We start from the raw sequence: 21,649 nt of genomic DNA, 5'->3' as shown, positions 1-21,649 counted from the left end.
AATAGCCTTTCCTCACTCCTCATCCTCCTCGACCTCCGAAGCCCTTGGTACCGTTATTCACCCTCTTCTTGAGTCACTTTTTAGGTTTTGGGGACACCACTCTCTTCTGGGTCTCGCCTTATCTGACTACTCAGTGGCACCTCTCCAAAATGTCCTCTTTTCTTCTCTGACACTTCCACCATCCTGGTACAGGGCCTCATCTCCTCACAGCTACACCAGAGCCATTGCCTGCTGGTTGGTCTGTCTGCCACAAGTCTCTTGCCACTCCATTGTGCTGCCAAAGTGATTTCCCTAAAGCATAAGTCTGACAGTGTCACAGATATCCCCTCCCCCACCCACACCCCAAACACAAATAAACTCCAAATAAAATCCCAATCACCTCCAAGATCACTTACAAAATCCTACTTGATAGTCAAAGTTCTTCCCAATTTACTCTACAATCCAGTGACACTGGCCTCCTTGCTGCTCTCCAAACAAGACACCATCTAAGTCAGCTCCTGGCATTTTCTCTGACTGACTTCACATTTGGAATGCTGCCCTCATCACTTCTGCTTCCTGGCTTCACTGGCTTCCTTCAAGTCCCAGATAAAATCCTATCTTCTACAGGAATCCATTCCAATCCCTCAATTTTCATTCCTTAGCTCTGTTGATTATTTTCTGTTTATCCTACATATAGATTATTTGTACATATCTGTTTGCATTAGACTGTGAACTCCTTGAGGGCAAAGTCTGTCTTTTGCCTTTCTTTACATCCCCAAAGTTTAGCACAGTGCCTAGCACATAGTAGGAGCTTAATAAATGCTGACTATCATTCAAAGAAATTAGTGAAAAATTAACACTAATTTCCCACCTGGCTGCACTCCTTTGGACTTTCTCAGAAACCTGATCATCCTACAAGATCCCTTGAACCTTGATACTCAAACCTCACCAGTACCCTCTGCCCCAGTGAATAAAAGATAGAGCAAAGAGCTCCTCTCCTTTAAAGAAAGTGTCCAGGCCAGTCATCCCTTCATTTCCCACCAGCTGTATTCCTTCAGATTTCTCCATCATGCCCCACACCAGGTACCTGCCTTCCCTTTTTAGCTTCTGTTTGTGTGCTGTTTTTCACTATTAAATTGTAAACTCCTTGAGGGCAAGGACTGTTGTTTTTGTATTTGTTTCCCTAGAACTCAGCACAGTGTCTGGTAGACAGTAGACGCTTAATGTTTTTTGACTAACAAAATCACAAAATTAAAAAAGAGAAAAGCTTGACAAAAGTTAAAAAAAACCCTAGGAGAAACTCACTATTCATGCAAATGCATATGCAGGTGTGCGTATTAAGGAGTACGGGGCAATGGGAAGAACAGTGGATTTGGATGCACAGGGAGCCAAGGTTTGAAACTCAGCTCTTATTGCCACTTATTATCAGGTAACCTTGGGTAAACTATTTAACCTCCCAGGGCCCCGTGTCCTCCTCACTAAAATGAGGTGGGGGAACAGATGAGCTCTGAGGCACCTTCCACCTCTAAATCAGGATCCTATGATACTATAAGAAGACTGGGAAAAAATAATGAAGAAAATAACCAATAAGAAGAATTCAAGAGAAAGACTTAAACAAAAACAACATAGAATCAACACAGTACACTTATTTCAGTGGAAAACATAACTATACTCAATGCAAAGCAGTTGAATATACAAACTAAAAACAAAACTCACTGAACCATCCAAATTATTAGAAAAATAGAGATTCAAAACTATAGAGCTGAGATGCTGATCCAACAGTCTCAAGATTCCTGAGATCCAAGAAAACTGAAACAAGTTCATTTAAATATTATAAATCAAAAAAATTTTCCAGCAAAATTTCCAAAAATTAGTAAATGACAAGGATGACAATAATAACCATCAGTGTAATTAGAAAGAACCCACAGGACTCTAATAAAGAAAAATAAATTTTTACATACCTAGCCACATCACAGGTAAGGTTCAACATACTATACAACAATAAGGAAAAACTATTTTAAAAGCTACCAAAAGAAGTACAGAAGTCAGTTATCAAGAAACAAGTACCAGGCAGTGAACTCTCAAAGACTGGAAAACTGGAATACAACAGTTATAAAATTAAACATATTCTTAACATGTTCTCACAGGAATTTTTTCTAATAATGTAGGTAATTCAAGTATTTTTGGGAGGGCTTCCAATTACTCTGTATTAGGTAGAATTCAGTTTTCTACCATAGTAACCAAGGCCTATAAAGCTAGAACATAAGTACTTCAAGGAAGTCTATAAACAACAAAGAATCTTTCCAGTCAGAAAGATAGATATTTAAAATATTTCACACTTTTCAAGCTTGCTAATTAAATTTAAGAACCCTCAGAGAATTACATTGGCTAAATCACCAAATTTTTCATCAAGCATATTCCATAAAAATGGAGACAAGATGGAAGGAGGGGAAGAGAGTTCCATAACAAAGCTCTAACAACTGGCAAAAGTGAAGTTCACATTAAAGAAACTTATATAAGTATGAATTAATAGGACAGAGAAACTTTGTTTAGAGTGATTTTCTTAAGTTTGAATTAATAACAAACAATAAAAATAAGAAAGTATAAATTCTACTGGAAAAAAAATGACTGAAGTAAAGACAAGCCCACCATTTTTGTTAAATGTAAACAAAGTAAAATTCTCCAATAAAATGAAATTCTGAGTCTGAGGTCAGACATTCAACAACATTCATAAAATAAATGTTCACAGTCTTTTATGAAAGGTAGCGCAAAAAAAACCAGGCACAATACGATAATGCACTGTTGGCATATCTTTAGATTGATGGCAATATACAACAAAAGCCATAAAACTGATCATTACTTTCAGACATGATGAGGTAAAAATTTATTCTATCACAGTGAGGAATTTATCCTAAAAAAAAAAGCAAACAAACTCGAAACAACCTGTGTGCCTGATGATTGGAGAATAGCTGACTAAATTTTAATATGTGAATGGAATATTTTTGTGCCTTTAAAATAGAACAACATGAAGCATACAAGGAGTTATAGAAAGACGTATACAAAGTGATATAAATTGGGGTCAACACAGTCAGAACTTTATACATATTAACTATGTAATACTTATGTATACATACAAATACATACATATGTATTTAAAGAAAACAAAGTGGAAGGGAGAAGAACTTTGGAAAAACTTACAGAGCAGGAACATCCTTTTTTGCTTAATTGTTAATCTGTTCAGTTCTACTTTATTAAAATCTAAGGGTGTTATATAAGATTTAATTCCTGATATATTTATATTTCTTTGGTTATTTCTAGAGCCTACATTAAACTGAACTTACCTTCTAAGGCATGGAAAAGAAGTTCAAAGTCTTCATTTGTTTGTGGATTTATTCTCCGATTATAGTCTCTTTGCAGCCACTCTTTCTTTGCCTTTTCCTTCCTTAATTTTTCTTGCATTTCCCACTCCAACCTTTTTCTTTTTTGTTCTCTTAAGCTTTCTACAAATTTTTTGGCATGCCACCTTCGGAAATATTTTTGGATCACTATTACCTATGTGTAAGACAAAAAAGAAGGAAAAAGAGAGCCTGTTATCAATTGTCTTGATTGTCTCTATTATTCAAGATAAGTAGTGGTAGGAATAATCCAAAATATCGTATAATCTGAGAATCATCCACTGGTGCCTTTGAAATGAGCAAATGCTTCTTCCTAACAATGTTTTACTTAGACTAGGATTAAAATGAGGCTATAGAATTTAAGCACGCAGTTGCAGGGAGCAGTAAGGAAAGAATAGCTAAAGTGTTTTTTTTTCCCCTTGGTTGGGCAATGGGGGTTAAGTGACTTGCCCAGGGTCACACAGCTAGTATTATGTGTCTGAGGCTGGATTTGAACTCAGGTCCTCCTGAATCCAGGGCCGGTGCTCTATCCACTGCGCCACCTAGCTGCCCCCAAGAATAGCTAAAGTGAAAGAATAGCTAAACAATCAATCAATAAATATTTAATAAACACTTAAAACATGCCCAGCACTTTTCTAGGAACTATGGAGAAGCAGAAGAACCAAAAGTCATGGTGCCTTCCTTCAAAAAGTTTGTAGTCTAATTGTAAGCTACTTGATATTTTTAAAAATTGATCATGGAAAAAATATAAATGGTAGTTCACAATGTGAGAAATAACTCATTCAGACTCAGGAGGGATGAAGTTAACAGACCAGTTTATTATGCAGTTGCAATCATGGGTGTCCTATGGACTAAGACACACTGTACCAAAGCAGGCATTCACTGTCTCTAATCCCGGCCACAAAGTCCCTCCTCTGTTTCCTCATTGGCTGGGTACTCCAGAGTGTACAACTTTCCAGTATGCCTATCACATATCTACTCCTCATGTCTTCGCTCCTTCTTCATACATTCCATGTTCAGAAAATGGTGTCTTTGCCCCTCCTGGAGGTGGAGAAGCTGATACTTATAAGCCTATTAAGCAAAGCTTAACCTTTGTTCTACTTACTAACTTCTTCAGCAAAACAAGATCAGCTGTATCCCATTTTACTTAGTTATTTTTAGCAATTGTTTCAATTTTATGGAATCTTTTGTTCTACTTAACTAACTTCTATCAGCAAAACAAGATAAGACGGGCTGTATCTTATTTTACTTAGTTACCTTTCTTCTAGCTGTTTGCTACAAATTTATGGGAACATTTTCATTATATCTCTTAATAATTAAAAAACAAAGAATAAAGAAAAACACTAAATTGGCACATTTTCAAACTACAGCATGTAGTTCATGGCTTTCATTATTCAATCAGCTCTCATGAGGGGAGGGAATTTGGTCCAGGGTAGAAAATTCAGAATTGTCTAGAGGATCTTCCTTCTTTACCTAACCTGTCCCTACAGAAGCATCATAGTCAGTGTTGGCTGACTTACCCCATATGAATGCTTCTTCTACCTTCAGCAGTTTAGAAAACTTGCCCTGTTCTGTGAGTTACTTCCTTTTTAAAAAATAACCAGTTAAATGTTTTTTTGCTTTTACAATTATGAAGCATTTTTTTTCCCATTCTACTACCCTGGGCTACAGGGAGGGAAGAAGGTGTGAGAAATAACTTTTACAGCAAGACAAAAACTCCCGAGGTAGATGAGGCAAGCTCATTTATCATAAACTTTTGCAAGAAGGGAGTGTGCTGCTAGAGGCAGACACACCCCAGAGCAAGAAGTTATATTCCTGTCCCTCCTTCGTTTCTCCATTGGCTGGATACTCCAAGGTATACAACTTCCCAGAACACCTACTTCACACTGCTCCTTAATATGTTCTCTTCTCCCTCTATAAGCATATTAAGCACGTGCACTTTGAGCACGTTGTAACCTTTGTCCTACTTTTCAGCACTTTTTATTTTGAGTATTTTTATTAAAAAACAATTCTGAGTAAAACAGCTCCTTTCACATCTAAAGTCGACTTTAAGACCACTTGTTCTACATCTGTGGAGACATAATTTCTTATACCTTACAGAAGGGAAAGAGGAAAGGAAAGAATTTCAATCTACTTTTTTTCTCCTTCCTTCATACATATGTGTGTAAGTATGCATGTGTATGTATTTATGTATAAGCCTATATACATACACATGTACATACATACACACATACACAAATTTTTCCAAATGTTGCCTTTTTTCAACAACTATTACCCAAGCAGTAACTAAAATACTTGGGCACTCAAATTAAGGGGCCCTGTGGAGTACATGGTAAGTTGTTTTGGTTTTTTTTAGTTGGAGGTTCTCAATCAAAATTTTTTACTAATCTTGTTTCCTATTGCCCCTAATGAGAAGGAACATCCAATGAAGTTTCCTAAGAGGAAAAATGTTTATTAGATTGAAGAGGATTATGAAGTATTTAAGTACATTAATCAGTCCCCTAGAAGATTCCATAATTTTGTATGATTGTGAGTTATTCTACTTATTTCTAACTCACTGCAAATATTCTAGGGTGATGTAGACATCCCTCAATGAAGACCCTGAAAGAGGATCACTTAGGTACTTTTTAGAGTTACATTATCTGAGATAAGCCAAATTTTCCCAAGCTCACCAGTTTTATTTAAAGCTTTAAGTTTCAATAAACAAAATGAGGACCTGAAACGATGACAGAAGCTCTGATCTGTGAAACAACATCTATTGTGGACTCCAGTCTACTTGGGTTGGGCTCCCTACAGAACCCTATGCTGACTTTTTCCAGTGCTGGATTAAGGGAGAATAGTTGATAATTGTCACATCTTACAGCTCCTAACATAGAAAAATTTTTCATGAGCTCCATTGGAAGCATGCGTTTGCCTGAGTTAAGTCACTATAATGAACATGTCCAAGAGTTATAAAGGTTCTGATTATTTATGCCCTTTCAAATTCTGATAAATTGTACACTTAGTTTCAGATTATAGTAACAGTAGTTCTTTCCCTATTCAGAATCAATCTTCAAATACTTTTGTTTTCATTTTTGTTTTTTCACTCATTTGTTTTTATACAAAATTTTAGTTTCACAAAGCTATCTGCAAGTTGTTCACTATGTACCTTACATTTAGAAACTTGTTTTTAAATCTGTCAATAGCTTTAGCTTACGTGCTCTAAGAAATAGACCCTATTAATGTTCAAGAGCTCCCAGTTTGCTTTATTTTTATCTCTGAGAGACTAGATTGTTTGTCTCCCAAAGCAAATATGATTTGCTTGGTTTTGCAGGGGCTGAATGTGTCTAAATATTGGGTAGAAAAACAAATACCAATAGAAGGAGGTGATATCTTTGTTAATTTCAATACAATATTGTTGGATAACTATTGTAGATTCCTTTTAGCTTCATAACGTATTTTATTGCCCTGAGTCTTTTTTAAAAATAAAATTGTCCTTTTTTCTGTTGCTTTCTTATTGGCTATGTCCATAGGGTAAAGATCCCAGTTAAACCACAATCAGGATACCATAAGTGAGAATGGATGGACTTTCCTTCCTGTTACCTCTCTTTTTACCCTAGCTTGGAGAAAAGGCCCTAGGAATGTTTGTTTCTATTCTATTTTGTTTGTGTTCTTCAGTTTCAGATGTAGGAAGTGATCCTAGAGAAAGGGAGTTCAAACTACATTAGGGCAAGGATTGTAGGCAGGGTAATACAGCCAGCCAGCCTGGCATGGAAGCCCTGAGACACCAGAGTGCCTGTGATGCGGTGCTTGGGCCCCAGCCCTAAGATCATGTCTCTGGAAGCCTCCCCATTTCTCAGTAAGCCCCTGTCCTTTGACAAAATTTTCTCTTGTTGCAGAACACAATCTCTTATCACTACAGACAGAGGAGTGCCTGGCCCAAGGATTTTTATCCCTGGCTCGCCCAAGAACTCTTCCTCCCACCAGATCTCCAAGGTCCACGCCTCTGACAACTCCCTCAATGTCTGGTATACTCCCTACACTTTCCCATCCATAGCTCCCAAAGACACCTGGACCCTTAGAATACCCAATTCGTATCCCTGGCATTCCTTTCCTATGGACCTTTTCCATATAAACCCCAGCATCATCCTCAGTCTCTCACAGAGTTATCATAAGGATCCTTGCCCACTTTACCTAAAACATTACAATGAACTTTTTGCCATTTGACTAAGAGAAGACTTGAGTGTGTGAATTCATTACAGGCAACTCTGCCTTGGTATTCTCAGAGTCCCAGCACCCCAAAACCTCATCACCTGGACTCAAGCTCCTTTGGACTCAGAACTTTGACTGTAGTCTATAACAACTGAGCTATAGCAACTGAGCTAATCCCCTTCCCTTCCCCAGAGACTGAGGCAGCAGAAGATTTTGCCTCCCATGTGTTAGAGAAGAAAGTATATTCATATATTTCTGAATATATCTTTTTAAATAAATATTTCTATGTAAAAGCTAAAAATTGTCTTCTGTAACTTCTTAGGAGAGCTGTCTCCAAAAACACAAGAACAGAAAAGAACCTAGAGAGTTTAGGAGCCATAATTAGAAGTGATGAGGGAACTAGTTCTCCTCTTTTCTCTATAACCATTTTTTCTATTTCCACTCACTAAATGAAACATTGGAATCATCCTTGACTTTTTGTCATTCCTCTCCTTTTGCAAATGAGAAAACTGCTGAAGTCTAGAGGTAGATTTTCCCAAGGCCACATAACTTGTAAGCGGGAGAACTGTGATTTGAACCTAGGTCTTTCAGCATTCTTTCCAAGAAAACGAGGATGAAGGAAAACAGTAAGTACTTCAGTCAGTCCACAAATACTTATTAAGTATATATACCAGGTCCTGTGCTAAGTACTGTGGATACAAAGAAAGAGAAGAAAAAAGTCCCTTCTCTCAAGGAGAATGCATGGCTCAGTCTCTATGAGTACCTGGTTGCACTTTTGGGGTTGGCTAAAACACTAACAATCCAGCATGTGACAATGTTGGAAGAATCTTAAATCGATGCCAGCAAACAGAGACCCTGCCAAAAATCAGAAGCCATAAGAGATCTTACTTACAGCCACTGGGTGGCATCTCTTTAACAACAGTATTGGAGTGGGAGAAAAGGGAAGTGGAAAGTGACTTTATACCAAATTTACCCCATTCATAAGGGAAACACAACCACCATAGTGCTCACAGACCATTTCATCAGGGTACATCATACAGTCCCATATTAATGTATCTCTTCTGCCTCTCAGACCATGTGTTATTTTTTCCATTTGATTTTATTATAATTTGTGAGCATCAATTAATTTTAAAATGTATTCTTAACTTGGGAATAAGAATACTCAAATATACAAATGAGAATTTTAAAATAATTACATATGAAAAGCAATTAGTATAATTTAGATGTTTTTAATATGAGCCTTAATTAATTATATTAATATAATTAATAATGTTAATATATAATAAAATGATATTAATAAATTACTAATTATGATAAAATTATATAATAGATATTGTTAATATTTACTATCAATATTAATAATAGCAGCATATTAACTTTAATAAGAGTTTGGAATTTGTGATAGAGAAGTACAGGATAGTTGGGAAGAGTCTCACATACCTCCTGGATTTGTAAAGAGAACATTTCAAAGGTTTCAGAGGTAAAACAGGTAAGATCTCACAGACTAAAATTCTACTGGGGAAGTCAGTTCAGGAGCATTGGGAAACTGTCAAGAATAAAATTCAAAAAACACAAAGAGAAACAACTCAGATGAAGAGAAAATATGGGAGTTGTCTGAAAACACCTAAGCACAGGCACAGATAACTCACCAACAAAAAAATACAGAAGCAAGAGCAGGTTAACAAAGGAGGGATCCAGAATAATGGCATGGTCCTGAAAGGATGGTATCAGGAATGCTAAAGCTCAGAAGGAACAAAGGCTGGCCAGGATAGGTAAGGGCAGTAAATAGACTGTGATGTTTGTTCTGTTTTGCTTTGGTTGGCTACGGTAAGGAAGCGGGAAGGATCAAAGAAGAGAACAGATCTACCTCCCAGAATGGGATGAGAGAGACAAGGCATGAGCGGCTTAATCTTACTTTGTTTCCACTTTCTCTTCCGAGAAGAACAACCTTCAGACTAAAAAGAGAAAAGAAAACTGTTGAACAGGGACTGCTGGGAGTCAGTCAGAGACACTCAGCTCTCTTGGAGACATTCAAGTCACATGTCCAAAGATGAACTACACCCTCTGGTACTCAAAGAATTAAACAGCTGGCTAGTATGACTGCTAAGCTATTGTCAGTTATATTCGAAAGTAAGGCAGGAGAGAATGCAGGACTTCTTGCAAAAAAGGTAAATGTCCTTATTTTTTTTAAATCAGGAAGACAACCGAGTCAGCAAACTATAGGCCAATGAGATTGATTTCCATTTCTGGAAAAATATAAGAATGAATGATTAAGTTAAAAGTGGTTAGTGATCATCTAGAAATGGTCATCAAGTACAGTCAAGGCTGACTAATGGTTTTCAGCGATGTCACTAAACTGACAGGTAAGGCCAATATAGACACAGGCTGCTGAAATTTTAGCCAAGCGTTTGATAAGCGTGTCATGATATTCCTGTGGAAAAACGTAAGACGCTAGACAACAATACTGGTTGGTTAGAGCCCTTCCTCAACTGATAAATGGTCAAAGAAATATGAATAGGCAGTTTTCAGAAGAAGAAATTCAAGATATCAATATATGAAAAATGCTCTAAATCACTAACAATTAGAGAAATGCTAATTAACACAACTCTGAGATACCACGTCACATCCATCAGACTGGCAACATTGACAAAAAACAGAAAATGACAAGTGTTAGAGGGTCTACAGGAACGTAGGTACATTAGGGCACTATTGGTGGAGGTGTGAATTGGTTCAGCCAAGTAATTTGAAACTATAAACAAAAAACTATTAAACTGTGAATATCCTTTGACCCAGCAATACCTTTCCTAGTTCTATACCCCAAAGAGGTCAACGGCAATGGAAAAGGACCCGTGTACAAAAATATTTATAGTACCTATTTTCAGAGTAGCAAAAAATTGGAAACTAGGGGGTTGGATGTCTATCAATTAGAGAATGTCTAAATAAATTTTTAAAAATAAAGATGATGGGATAATATTGTGCTACACAAAATGATGAAAGGGATGGCTTCAAAAAAAACCTGGGACAACTTGCATGAACTGATGCAAAGTAAAGTGAGCACAACCGGAAGAACAATTTATGCAATAAAAACAATATTGTAAAGATAAACAATTCTGAAAGACTTGGGGGTGTGCTGGGGGAGACTGAGCCAAGATGGTGGAGTAAAGGCAGGCACTAACCTGGGCTCTCCCAAATTCCCCTTTAAACAATATTAAAGTAATGTCTTCAAACATATTCTAGAAAAGCAGAACCAACAAAAGGATGTGATGAAACAATTTCCCAGCCCAAGAAAACTTAGAAGGTCCACAGGAAAGGTCTGACTCAGTGGGGAGAGAGTGGAATACAGCCCAGTGCAGACTGTACCGTGGCAAGCTAGCAGCAGGCTTTAGGAGCAGTTGAATTGGCAATGGCAGCTTCCAGAGCTCTCAGTCCACTGATGGTAAAAGGGTAAGAAAACTGATCAGAAGGCTATTAGACAGGACCCTTTTCTGGCACTGGATGCAAGACTCTGTTGCACTGTGCGTAGTTCTGGGACACCACCCCAGGGTGAAGAGGAGCGTTATCACACTAGAGCTTGAGCCCCAGGAGAGCAATAACTCTGGTCATAGTTCCAAGGTGAAAAAGCCCCTGTGGTCCCTCACAGACAACAGCAGAGAAACCACACCGCTCCTTAGATCATACCACCCTGGAAGAACTGAAAACTTACCACCCCCACCCCCCCCCCCCCACCCCCACAGAACTACCTCTAAAAACAGCAGTACGAAATATCTGAAGCTTGGGACGGTGCACCCTCCTCCCTGGGAGCACAGTCCAACTTTAACATAAAGTTAAAAGTCAAGAAATAGGCTGAAAAATGAGCAAGCAACAACAACCAAAGAACCAGACCGTAGAGTCACTATGGTGACAGGGAAGATCAACTATAAACTCAGAAGAAGACAGTAATGTCAAAATAACTACATGCAAAGCCTCAAAGTAAAATGTCAATTGGTCTCAGGCCCTGGAAGAGCTCAAAAAGGATTTTAAAATCAAATAAGAGAGGTAGAGGAAAAATCGGGAAGAGAAATGACAGTGATGCAGGAAAATTGTGAAAAAAGAATCAATAGCTTGGTAAAGGAGGCACAAAAATCCACTGAAGAAAAGGACCCTTTAAAATTCAGAATTGGCCAAATAGAAAAGGAGGCCCACAAGCTCATTGGAGAAAATAATTCCTTAAAAATTAAAATTGGGCAAGTGAAAGATAATGACACCATAAGACATCAAAACAACAATAAAAACAAAATCAAAAGAATGAACAAATAGAAGAATATGTGGAATATCTCATTGGAAAAAAAACTGACCTGGAAAACATATTGAAAAGAGATAAATTAAGAATTATTAGAGTACCTGAAAGCCATGATCAAAAAAAAAAATAGCTTAGACATCCTATTTCAAGGAAAACTGCCCTGATATCCTAGAACCAGAGGATAAAATAGAAATTGAAAGAACACTGATCACCTACTGAAAGAAATGACAAAATGAAAACTCCCAAAAATATTACAGACAAATTCTAGAGCTCCTAGGTTAAGGAGGAAATACTACATGCAGCCAGAAAGAAACAATTCAAATATTGTGGAAATATCCTAACCACAGTTAGGATAACACAAGATTTACCAGCTTCTACATTAAAGGACTGGAGGGCTTGGAATATAATATTCTGGAAGGCAAAGGAGCTGGGACTGCAACCAAGAATCAACTACCCAGCAAAACTGAGTATAATCCTTTAGGGAAAAAAAAATGGAAATTTAATGAAATTGAGCCTTTCAAGCATTCCTGATGAAATGGCTAGAAAACATGACTTCCAAATATAAGACTCAAGAGACATAAAACGGTAAACATGAAAGAGAAATCATAAGGGACTCAATAAGGCTAAACTATATCCTACATGGGAAGAGGAATGTAATTCCTAAGAAGGTCATTATTAGAGCACTTAGAAAGAGTATATACATAGACAGAGGACATTGGGGTGAGCGGACTAAGACAGGATGATATCCTAAAAAATAAAAATTAAGGGGTGAGAAAAAGAAATGCACTAGGAGAGGGGAAAGGAGAGGTAGAATGGGATAAATTATCTCACACAAAAGAAGGCAAGAAAGAGTTTTTAAAGTGCAAGGGGGAAAGAAGGAGAGGTGGGTAATGCTTGAACCTTACTCTCACCAGAAATGGCTCAAAGAGGGAATAACATAAACACTTAGTTGGGCATAGAAGTCTATCTTACCCTACAGGGAAGCAGGAGGGGAGCGTGACAAAGAAGAGTGGGGCCCTGACTTAAGGGAGTGTGGACTAGGGGAGGCAGTGGTCAGATGCAAAGCACTTTTTAGAAAGGCCTGAATGAAAGGAGAGAGAGAAAGGTAAACAGGGAAAAAAGCAAGTGGGAAATGGAGGGAAATACACAGTAATCATAACTGTGAATATGAACAGGATCCCATAAAACAAAAGTGGACAGTAGATTGGATTAAAAACCAGAATCCTATGATATGTTTTTTACAAGAAACACACTTGAAGCATACAGACATACACAGAGTAAAGGTAAGGGGCTGGAGCAGAATGTATTATGCTACAGCTGATATTAAAAAAAGTAGGGATGGCAATCATGATCTCAGACAAAGCAAAAACAAAAGAAGATCTAATTAAAAGAAATAAGCAGGGAAACTGGACTGTGCTAAAAGGTACCATAGACGATGAAGTAATATCAGTACTAAACACATATGCACCAAATGGTATAGCATCCAAATTCTTAAAAGAAAACTTAAAGGAGTTACGGGAGGAAATAGACAGTAAAAGTATACTAGTGGGGCACCTCAACTGTCCCATCTCAGAATTCAATAAATCTAACCAAAAAATAAACAAGAAAGTAGTTAAGGAGATGAACAGGATTTTAGAACTCCTTAAATATGATAGACCTCTGAAGAAAAGTGAATGGGAATAGAAAGGAACATGCCTTTTTCTCAGCAGTACATAGCACCTATACAAAAACTGATCATGTGTCAGAGCATAAAAACCTCACCAAGAAAAGCAGAAATATAAAATGCATCCTTTTCAGATCAGGATGCAATAAAAATTACATTCAATAAGGGCACTGGAAACAAAGATTAAAAAATCAAGAAACTAAGTAATCTAATCCTAAAGAATGAGTGGGTCAAAGAAAAAAAAATCATAGAAACAATCAATAATTTCATTAAAGAGAATGACAACAATGGGGCAAAGTTATGGGATGCAGCCAAAGTAGTACTTATGGAAAAATATATATCTTTAAATACTTACATAAATAATATAGAGAAAGAGCAGATAAATGAACTGGGCATGCAACTAAAAAAAATTGAAAAAGGACAAATTAAAAATCCCCAATTAAACACCAAATCGGAAATACTGAAGATCAAAGGAGAGATTAATAAAATTGAAAATAAGAAAACCATTGAACTAATAAATAAAACTAGAAGCTGGTTTTATGAGGGGAACAATAAAATAGAATAATCATTACTTAATTTGATTTTTAAAAAAAGAAAGAAAATCAAATTACCAGTATCAAAAATGAAAAGGGTGAATTCATCACCAATGAAGAGGAAATTAAAGCAATTATTAGGAGATATTTTGTCCAATTATATGCCTATAAATCTAACAATCTAAGTGAAATGGATGAATATTTACAAAAATACAAATTACCCAGATTAACAGAAGAGGAAATAGATTATTTAAATAACTCTATCTTAGAAAAAGAAATTGAACAAGCCATCAATGAGTTCCCTAAGGAAAAAAATCCCCAAGACCATATGGATTTAAAAGTTAATTATGTCAAACAATTAAAAAACAATTAATTCTAATACTATAGAAACTATTTGGGAAAATAGGCAAAGGAGTTCTACCAAATTCCTTTTATGACACAAATATGCTACTGATATCTATCCACACAGAGGAAAACAACAAAGAAAGAAAACTATAAACTAATTTACCTAATGAATATTGATGCAAAAATTTCAATAACATACTAGCAAGAAGATTACAGCAATACATCACAAAAATCATACATTTGAGCAGGAGGAATTTATACCAGGAATGCAGGGCTACTTCAATGATCAGGAAAACCATCAGCATAATTGACTATTTCAATTAATAAAACCAACAAAAATCATATGATTATCTTAACAGTTGCAGAAAAAGCTTTTGACAAAATATAACACTCATTCCTCTTTTTAAAAAATTAGTAAGCATAAGAATAAATGGAGTTTTCCTTAAAATGATAAGCAGTATCTAGATCTAAAACCATTATCAAGTATTATCTGTAATGGGAATAAGCTAGAAGCCTCCCCAGTAACATCAGGGGTGAAGCAAGGGTGCCTATGATCACCACTATTATCCAATACTGTACTAGAAGTGCTAGCTATAGGAGTAAGAAAAGAAAAAGAAATTGAAAGAATTAGAATAGGCAATGAGGAAACAAAACTATCACTCTTTACCGGTGATATGATGGTACCTTTCAAATACTAGAGAATCAACTAGAAAAACAGCTAAAATAATTAATAATTTTAGTAAAGTTGCAGGATATAAAATAAACCCACACAAATCATCAGCATTTCTATAAACTACCAACAAAGCCCAGCAGCAAGAGACAGAAAGAGAAATTCCATTTAAAATAACTGTAGATAATATGAAATACATGACAGTCTACCTGCCAAGACAAATCCAGGAACTTCATGAACACATTTACAAAACACTTTTCACACAAATAAAGTCAGATCTAAACAACTAGAAAAATATTAATTGCTCACGGGTAGGCTGAGCCAATATAATAAAAATGGTAATTCTACTTAAATTTATTTATTCAGTGCCATACCAATCAAACAACTAAAAATTATTTCATAGAGATAGGAAAAATTAATAACAAAATTCATTTGGAAGAGCAAAAAGTCAAGAATATCAAGGGAATCGATAAAAAAAAATGTGAAGGAAGATGGCTTAGCTGTACCAGATCTCAAACTGTATTACAAAGCAATAATCAAAAAAAAAAAGATACAGTACCAAGAAAGAAATAGAGTGGTGGGTCAGTAGAACAGATTAGGTACACGATACACAATAGTAAATGACTATAATAATTTAGATAAATCCAAAGATCCAGACTTTTGGGACAAGAACTCACTAGCTGACAAAAACTGCTAGGAAAAAATGGAAAATAGCTTGGCAGAAACTAGGTACAGACCAACATCTCACCCCATACACCATGATAAGGTCAAAATGGGCACATGATTTAGATATAAGAGGTGATACCACAAGCAAATTAGGGGAGCATGGAATAGTTTACCTGTCACATCTATGGATAAGGTAAGAATTTGTGACCAAAGAAGAGATATGAGATATAAAATGGATAATTTTGATTACATTAAATTTAAAAGTTTTGCATACACACACACACACACACACACACACACACACACACACGCACAAATGCAGCCAAGAATGAAAGCAGAAAACTGGGAGGAAAATTTTACAGCAAGTCTCTCTGATAAAGGTTTCATTTCTCAAATATATAGAGAACTGAGTCAAATTTATAAGAATACAAGTCATTCCCTAATTGAGAAACAGTCAAAGGTTATGACTAGGCAGTTGTCAGAAGAAGAAATCAAAGCTATCTCTAGTCACATGATAAAATGCTCTAAATCACTACCGATTAGAGAAATGCAAATCAAAACAACTCTAAGGTACCACCTCACACCTATCAGATTGGCTAATATGACAGAAAAGGAAAACGACAAATGTAAGAAGGGATATAGGAAAAGTGGGATATCAATGCAGTGTTAGTGGAGATGTGAACTGACCTAATCATTCTGGGGAGCAATTTGGAAGTATGCCAAAGGGCTATAAAACTGGACTATAAAATTCTTTAACTCAACAATACCACTACTAGATCTGTATCCCAAAGAGATGAAAGAAAAAAACAAAAGGTTAGAAGGATGGATAGATGGAAGGAAGGAAGGAAGGAAGGAAGGAAGGATGGGAGTAGCATATGATTATGATGGAATATTATTGTGGTGTAAGAAATGACAAGTAGGATGCTTTCAGAAAAACTCAGAAAGACTTATATGAACTGATGCAAAGTGAAGTGAGCAGAATCAGGAGAACATTGTACACAGGAAGAGCAATATTGTACAATGATCAACTGTAAATGATTTAGGTCAGGGGTGGGGAACCTGTAGCCTCAGGGCCATGAGGCCCTCTAGGTCCTCAAGTGTGGATTCAGTCAAAGGGCCACACTTGAAGACCTAGATGGCCACATGTGGCCCCGAGGCCACAGGTTCCCCACCCCTGATTAGGTATGCTCAGTAATACATCGATCTACCACAATTCTGAAGAACTCGTGGCGAAAAATGTTAGCCACCACCTCCAGAGAAAGAACCAATACAGTCTAAATGCAAATCAAATTATACTTTTTTTAACTTTCTTTATTTTTCTTGGGGTTTTTTAATCTGTGTTTTCTTTCACAACATGACTAATACGGAAATAAGTGTTGCAAGACCACATGTGTATAACCTATATCAAATTGCTTGCTTTCTCAGTGGGGGGGAGGGGGGTAAAGAAAGAAGGAGGGAGAGAATTTGGAACTCAAAATTTTTAAAAATGAATGTTAAGATTTTCATATGTAATTGGAAAAATGTTTCAAAAGTTACATAAAAAAAGACTTGAGAACTCTATAAACACAATGACCAACCACAATTCCAAAGGACTAAAGATGAAACATGCTATCTACCTCCAGGTAGAGAGCTGATATATTCAGAGTACTGATTAATGCATATTTCCTTCTTTTTTTGGAGAGGGAAGGACGTAAGTAATGTGGGAATTTGTTTTGCTTGACTGTATATATTTGCAATGAGTTTGTTTCTCTTGCCTTTTCAATAGGTGAGGGAAGGGTGGGTGGAAGGGAAAGAATTTGAAACAGAAAAAAGAATTGAATGGAATTTTTCTTTAAAAAAAAAAAGAGCTGGTTGGTTATCCAAACTCAAATAGTGATTAACGGCAAAATAAGGTCTACAATAGAGTGCCCCAGGGATCTATGCTTGGCTGTACACTGTTTTAACATTTCCATCAATGATTTGGACAAAGTCTTAGATGGCACACTTAGCAAATCTGCAAATTATATAAAGCTGGGAGGGATAGCTAACCCACTAGATAACAGTCAGAATCTAAAAAGATCCTTTCAAGAGAGATTGCTGAGCTAGACCCAATCAGATAAAATTTAATAGGGCTAAATACAAAGTCTTATACTTTAGTTCAAAAAATCATCTTCACAAGTACAAGATGAGAGAGACATGGTTATATGGCAATTCCTGAAAAAGATCTGGGGCTTTTAATAGACTGTGAGCTCATTATAAGTCAACATTACGCTATGGTAGCCTTAATCTTGGGCTGAGTTAAGGGAGGAAAAGCCTCTAACAGATGATGATAGTATCTCTGTATTCTGCCTTACATATGGTACACTGGGCTCAGTTGTAGGTGTCATGGTTTAAAATGAAGACTGATAAACTGGAGAATGTTCAGAGGAGGGAAAACACAATCGTGAAAGACAAGTTCATGCCACATAACTAAGTTAGGATGATGACCTGCCAAAGAGAAGACTCACAGAGGACATGATAGCTTGTGTTCAAGTACTGAAAGGGTGCACTGCAGAGGAATCAGATTGGTTTTGTGTGGCAGAACTGGAGCAAAGGGTAGCATTTACAAAGAGACAAATTTAGATTTGATGACCAACCAAAAGTGGAACGTGTTGCTTCCATAAATAGTGAGTCCCTCCCCCTTACTGTTGGTCCTCAAGTAGAGGATGGATAACCTATTATCTGAAAAGCTAAAGTGAAGATTCTTTTTCAGGTAAAGCTTGGGCTAGAAGGCTCCTGAGATCCATTCCAATATTGAAATTCTGTGATTCTGTGAAGACTGAAATTTAAAAATCTTGTTTTGTTTCCATATGTCCTCCTGAACTTTTTTTCTTCTGTTACATTTCCCAAATTTTGTTAGCAATCTATTATATGGTCATATGCTTATAATTAATATACTGACTGCTTTCTTCAATCTTGTCATGTCTTTATTTTCTTCATATTTGTCATTTCTTTTGGAATAATACTATCTCATTATGTTAATATGCCATAAGTTGTTTAACAATTATAACAGTTGGACACATGTTATTTCCAGTTTTTTGCTATTGCTAATAATGCTATTGTGAATATTTTACATAAATATTTCCCTTATTATTGTCAAAAACTTCTTTAGGGTAGGTAGTAGTGAAATCACTGGATAAGGAATTCTGCACTTCTTATAATGGTATTATTGCTTTTCAAAAAGACTGTACCAATTTACAGTTTCATTTCTATGGCAGAGGACTATGCTACCAAGTATGGCATGCTGGGCAGGGGAAAGGGAAGAACATATTCACAAATGAAGGTGATTTTTTTAAAAAAGCTATCAAAAACTTGCAAATAAAGAATTTAATGAGAAGCCTCATTCACAGCTAAGACTCTGAAGGGGACAAGCCAGGTCACTAACAAGCCAGGTGTCTCTATGACTGAGGACTGCTGCTTTCCTAAAAAGCCTCTGATTGTTTAACAAAAGTGCTGTGAAGTACTCATTCTTTACATGAGAAAAAAACAGGGGCAGCTAGGTGGCGCAGTGGATAGAGCACCAGCCCTGAAGTCAGGAGGACCTGAGTTCAAATCCGGCCTCAGACCAAACACTTGACACTTACTAGCTGTGTGACCCTGGGCAAGTCACTTAACCCCAAATTGCCTTTAAAAAAAAAAAAGAAGAAAAGAAAAAGACAATGATACAGCCAAGCATTTCAGTTGAAATCAGATGCTGGAAATGGTGAAATTCTACTCCTACTGACCAGTGTGGTTGTGCCAGGCAGCATCCAACACAATCTCTGCCAGCTAATCCAGCGGTTAGTCCAGCAGGGCAGCATTCAGCTAATCAGCCTCCAGAGCAGCAAACAGTCAAGACTACTTGTCCAGCAGAGAAGCAGCTGGTGGAGACGACATTTCTACTGCAGATGAACAGGCACCAGGCTCAGCAGCAGCAGTGCAGTGACATCCCCGGAAAATGTCAGCCGTTCTGCAGCACCAGATCGAAGCTGCCCTTCCATGAGCATGGCCTGGCCACACATGCTCCTGAAACTTATTACCCTCCACGTCTATGCTCCAGCCACACCTATCCAATCCTCCCACTAAGCGTATGAATTTGTGACAGAATGTACTTTAGGTTTACGGGGGAAACCTCTTACTGCTCCTTTCCTTACTATACCATTTCATTATATGGCTCGGCTTTGAACTAACTGTATCCTGTGGCCGGTTAGCAATGGTAAGCACGTGGAGGGGGGCTTATGACCTACAGAACGGTTTTAGTGAATGCAGATCCAAAGAGTACTGGGGATCTCAGGAAGCCAGCTCAGGAGGGTCCAACCTCAGGGATGCCATAAGGCACTCCACAGGAAACAAGAAGCAGATAATCTAGCATTTTCAGTGCCCAGCCACGTGAACACGAAGGGCTTACCGCTGCCAACCTTTGTGCGTGATATTGAGCCGCTGTAAAATACTTCCCCGGAGTTATCAGTTTATCAGTCATATTGGACACATACACGCCAATTTTAGTCATCTGTGTAGATGTTCTACTCATAGTCGCTACGAGCTTTTTTCTCTCGGTGACCGTCTGAAATAAAAACATATACTACGTTAAAATTAACTAGAAGGTTGAAACCCTAAGATATTCTATTTACTAAGGATATTTTAATTGAGTTAAAATTATTGTCTGATACATATTAACATACTAAACTAAACAAAGTTTTGTTCCATACTATTTACCTTTCAGTTTTTATTTGTTTCTGATTATTATGCTCTTCACACATAATTATTTCTATCAATTTAGTTTCTGACAGTCATGTAACAATGTATTTGGTTCTACTAATAACCTAGAGAATCACATGGAAAATCACAAACCTTACCTGGGTCTCTCTAGAAAAGATGTTCGTTTTTATAGGTAGTTTTTTGGGTGCTGTTTGTGTCCCTGCATTATGATATTCTGTTCCTGTTATTTTATGTCTGAATCCACCCAGAAATGGTTTGTGGAAGTCAATTCTTTCAATCTCAACCGTTACATCTTGGTACATTTTAGCACCTATACAGGTGAAAACCAAGGGTGGATAAACAATTCACAATAGTGAGTTTAAATGTGGCATTTTTAAAGGACTGCAAAACACATTGAAAGAAAATCAAATTAATTACCACATTGCACTCTGACAGTTATGATATCACGAATACCCTGCATTTTTCGAAACACTGCTTTGATTGGAAAATGAGTTGGATTTGAGGAATATAATTCCAATTTTACAATGTCTTCTGGATTAACTCCAAGGTTCATTAAGGTTTCAGAATTTTTCAGAGCTCTCCCTTAAAAGAGAACAGATTGTAAGTGTGATAAAGAATAGAAATGTATAAAGTTTTTGTTATGGGCATAGGAAGTGCTTACAGCTGACTGTGGAATTATATTGTGCTATTTAAAGATCAAACACAAAAGCAAGCAGTCCTCACTTTTTCTTATAATACATTTCTGGAAACTGCACCATAAAATTAATGATGGTAAAGTAGTCTGTACAAGAATACCCCACATAAGGTTGTTTCAAACAGGATTTCACAATGCTATCATTAATATATTATCATGAAACATCCGTATTAAGTCATTCCCTACTGTCACATCCTTCCAGGCTTTGGCTGTCTGTCCTATCTTCCTTCAGAAAACCCCTCCATCTTCTGATTTGTGGAAAACAAAGACTCTAGACAATCAGAATATAATTTTATGATGAACAGAATGTCATATAATCAAAGATAAAACAATTGTGAACTGTAATGATCACTTAAAATAATAAAATCATGCTTCATGTCCAAAAATGGCTATAATTTTATTAGAGGCATTGATTGCCCAAAATACTCAATTTGGTATAAAGGCTCCATCTAGGACACTCTATCAAAAACCGACTGGCTTTCCCATCTCCAAAACTTCAGTACTTTACAGAACCACTT

At 36.8% G+C, this 21,649-nt stretch overlaps 1 protein-coding gene across 3 annotated transcripts in view; it reads right to left on the bottom strand.

Annotated features, from left to right (window-relative positions):
* IQUB (IQ motif and ubiquitin domain containing) overlaps positions 1-21,649 on the bottom strand; it is an 88,573-nt gene that overhangs the window by 41,816 nt on the left and 25,108 nt on the right. For 2 of the 3 annotated variants that reach the window (XM_020966395.2, XM_020966396.2), the window contains 4 exons: positions 20,855-21,019; positions 20,575-20,747; positions 20,127-20,282; positions 3,321-3,531 (listed from right to left, as the gene is read on the bottom strand). In XM_020966395.2, coding sequence (XP_020822054.1) covers positions 3,321-3,531; positions 20,127-20,282; positions 20,575-20,747; positions 20,855-21,019 — 705 coding nt within the window. The remainder of the gene's footprint in view (positions 1-3,320; positions 3,532-20,126; positions 20,283-20,574; positions 20,748-20,854; positions 21,020-21,649) is intronic. The other variant, XM_020966397.2, reaches the window with a different exon arrangement.

Source organism: Phascolarctos cinereus, unplaced genomic scaffold (assembly GCF_003287225.1).
Source record: "Phascolarctos cinereus isolate Bilbo 61053 unplaced genomic scaffold, phaCin_HiC Scaffold_1;HRSCAF=81, whole genome shotgun sequence".
Taxonomy (NCBI): Eukaryota; Metazoa; Chordata; class Mammalia; order Diprotodontia; family Phascolarctidae; genus Phascolarctos; species Phascolarctos cinereus.
Note: the sequence above shows the minus strand (reverse complement) of the source record. Positions and strands in the feature narration are given on the sequence as shown.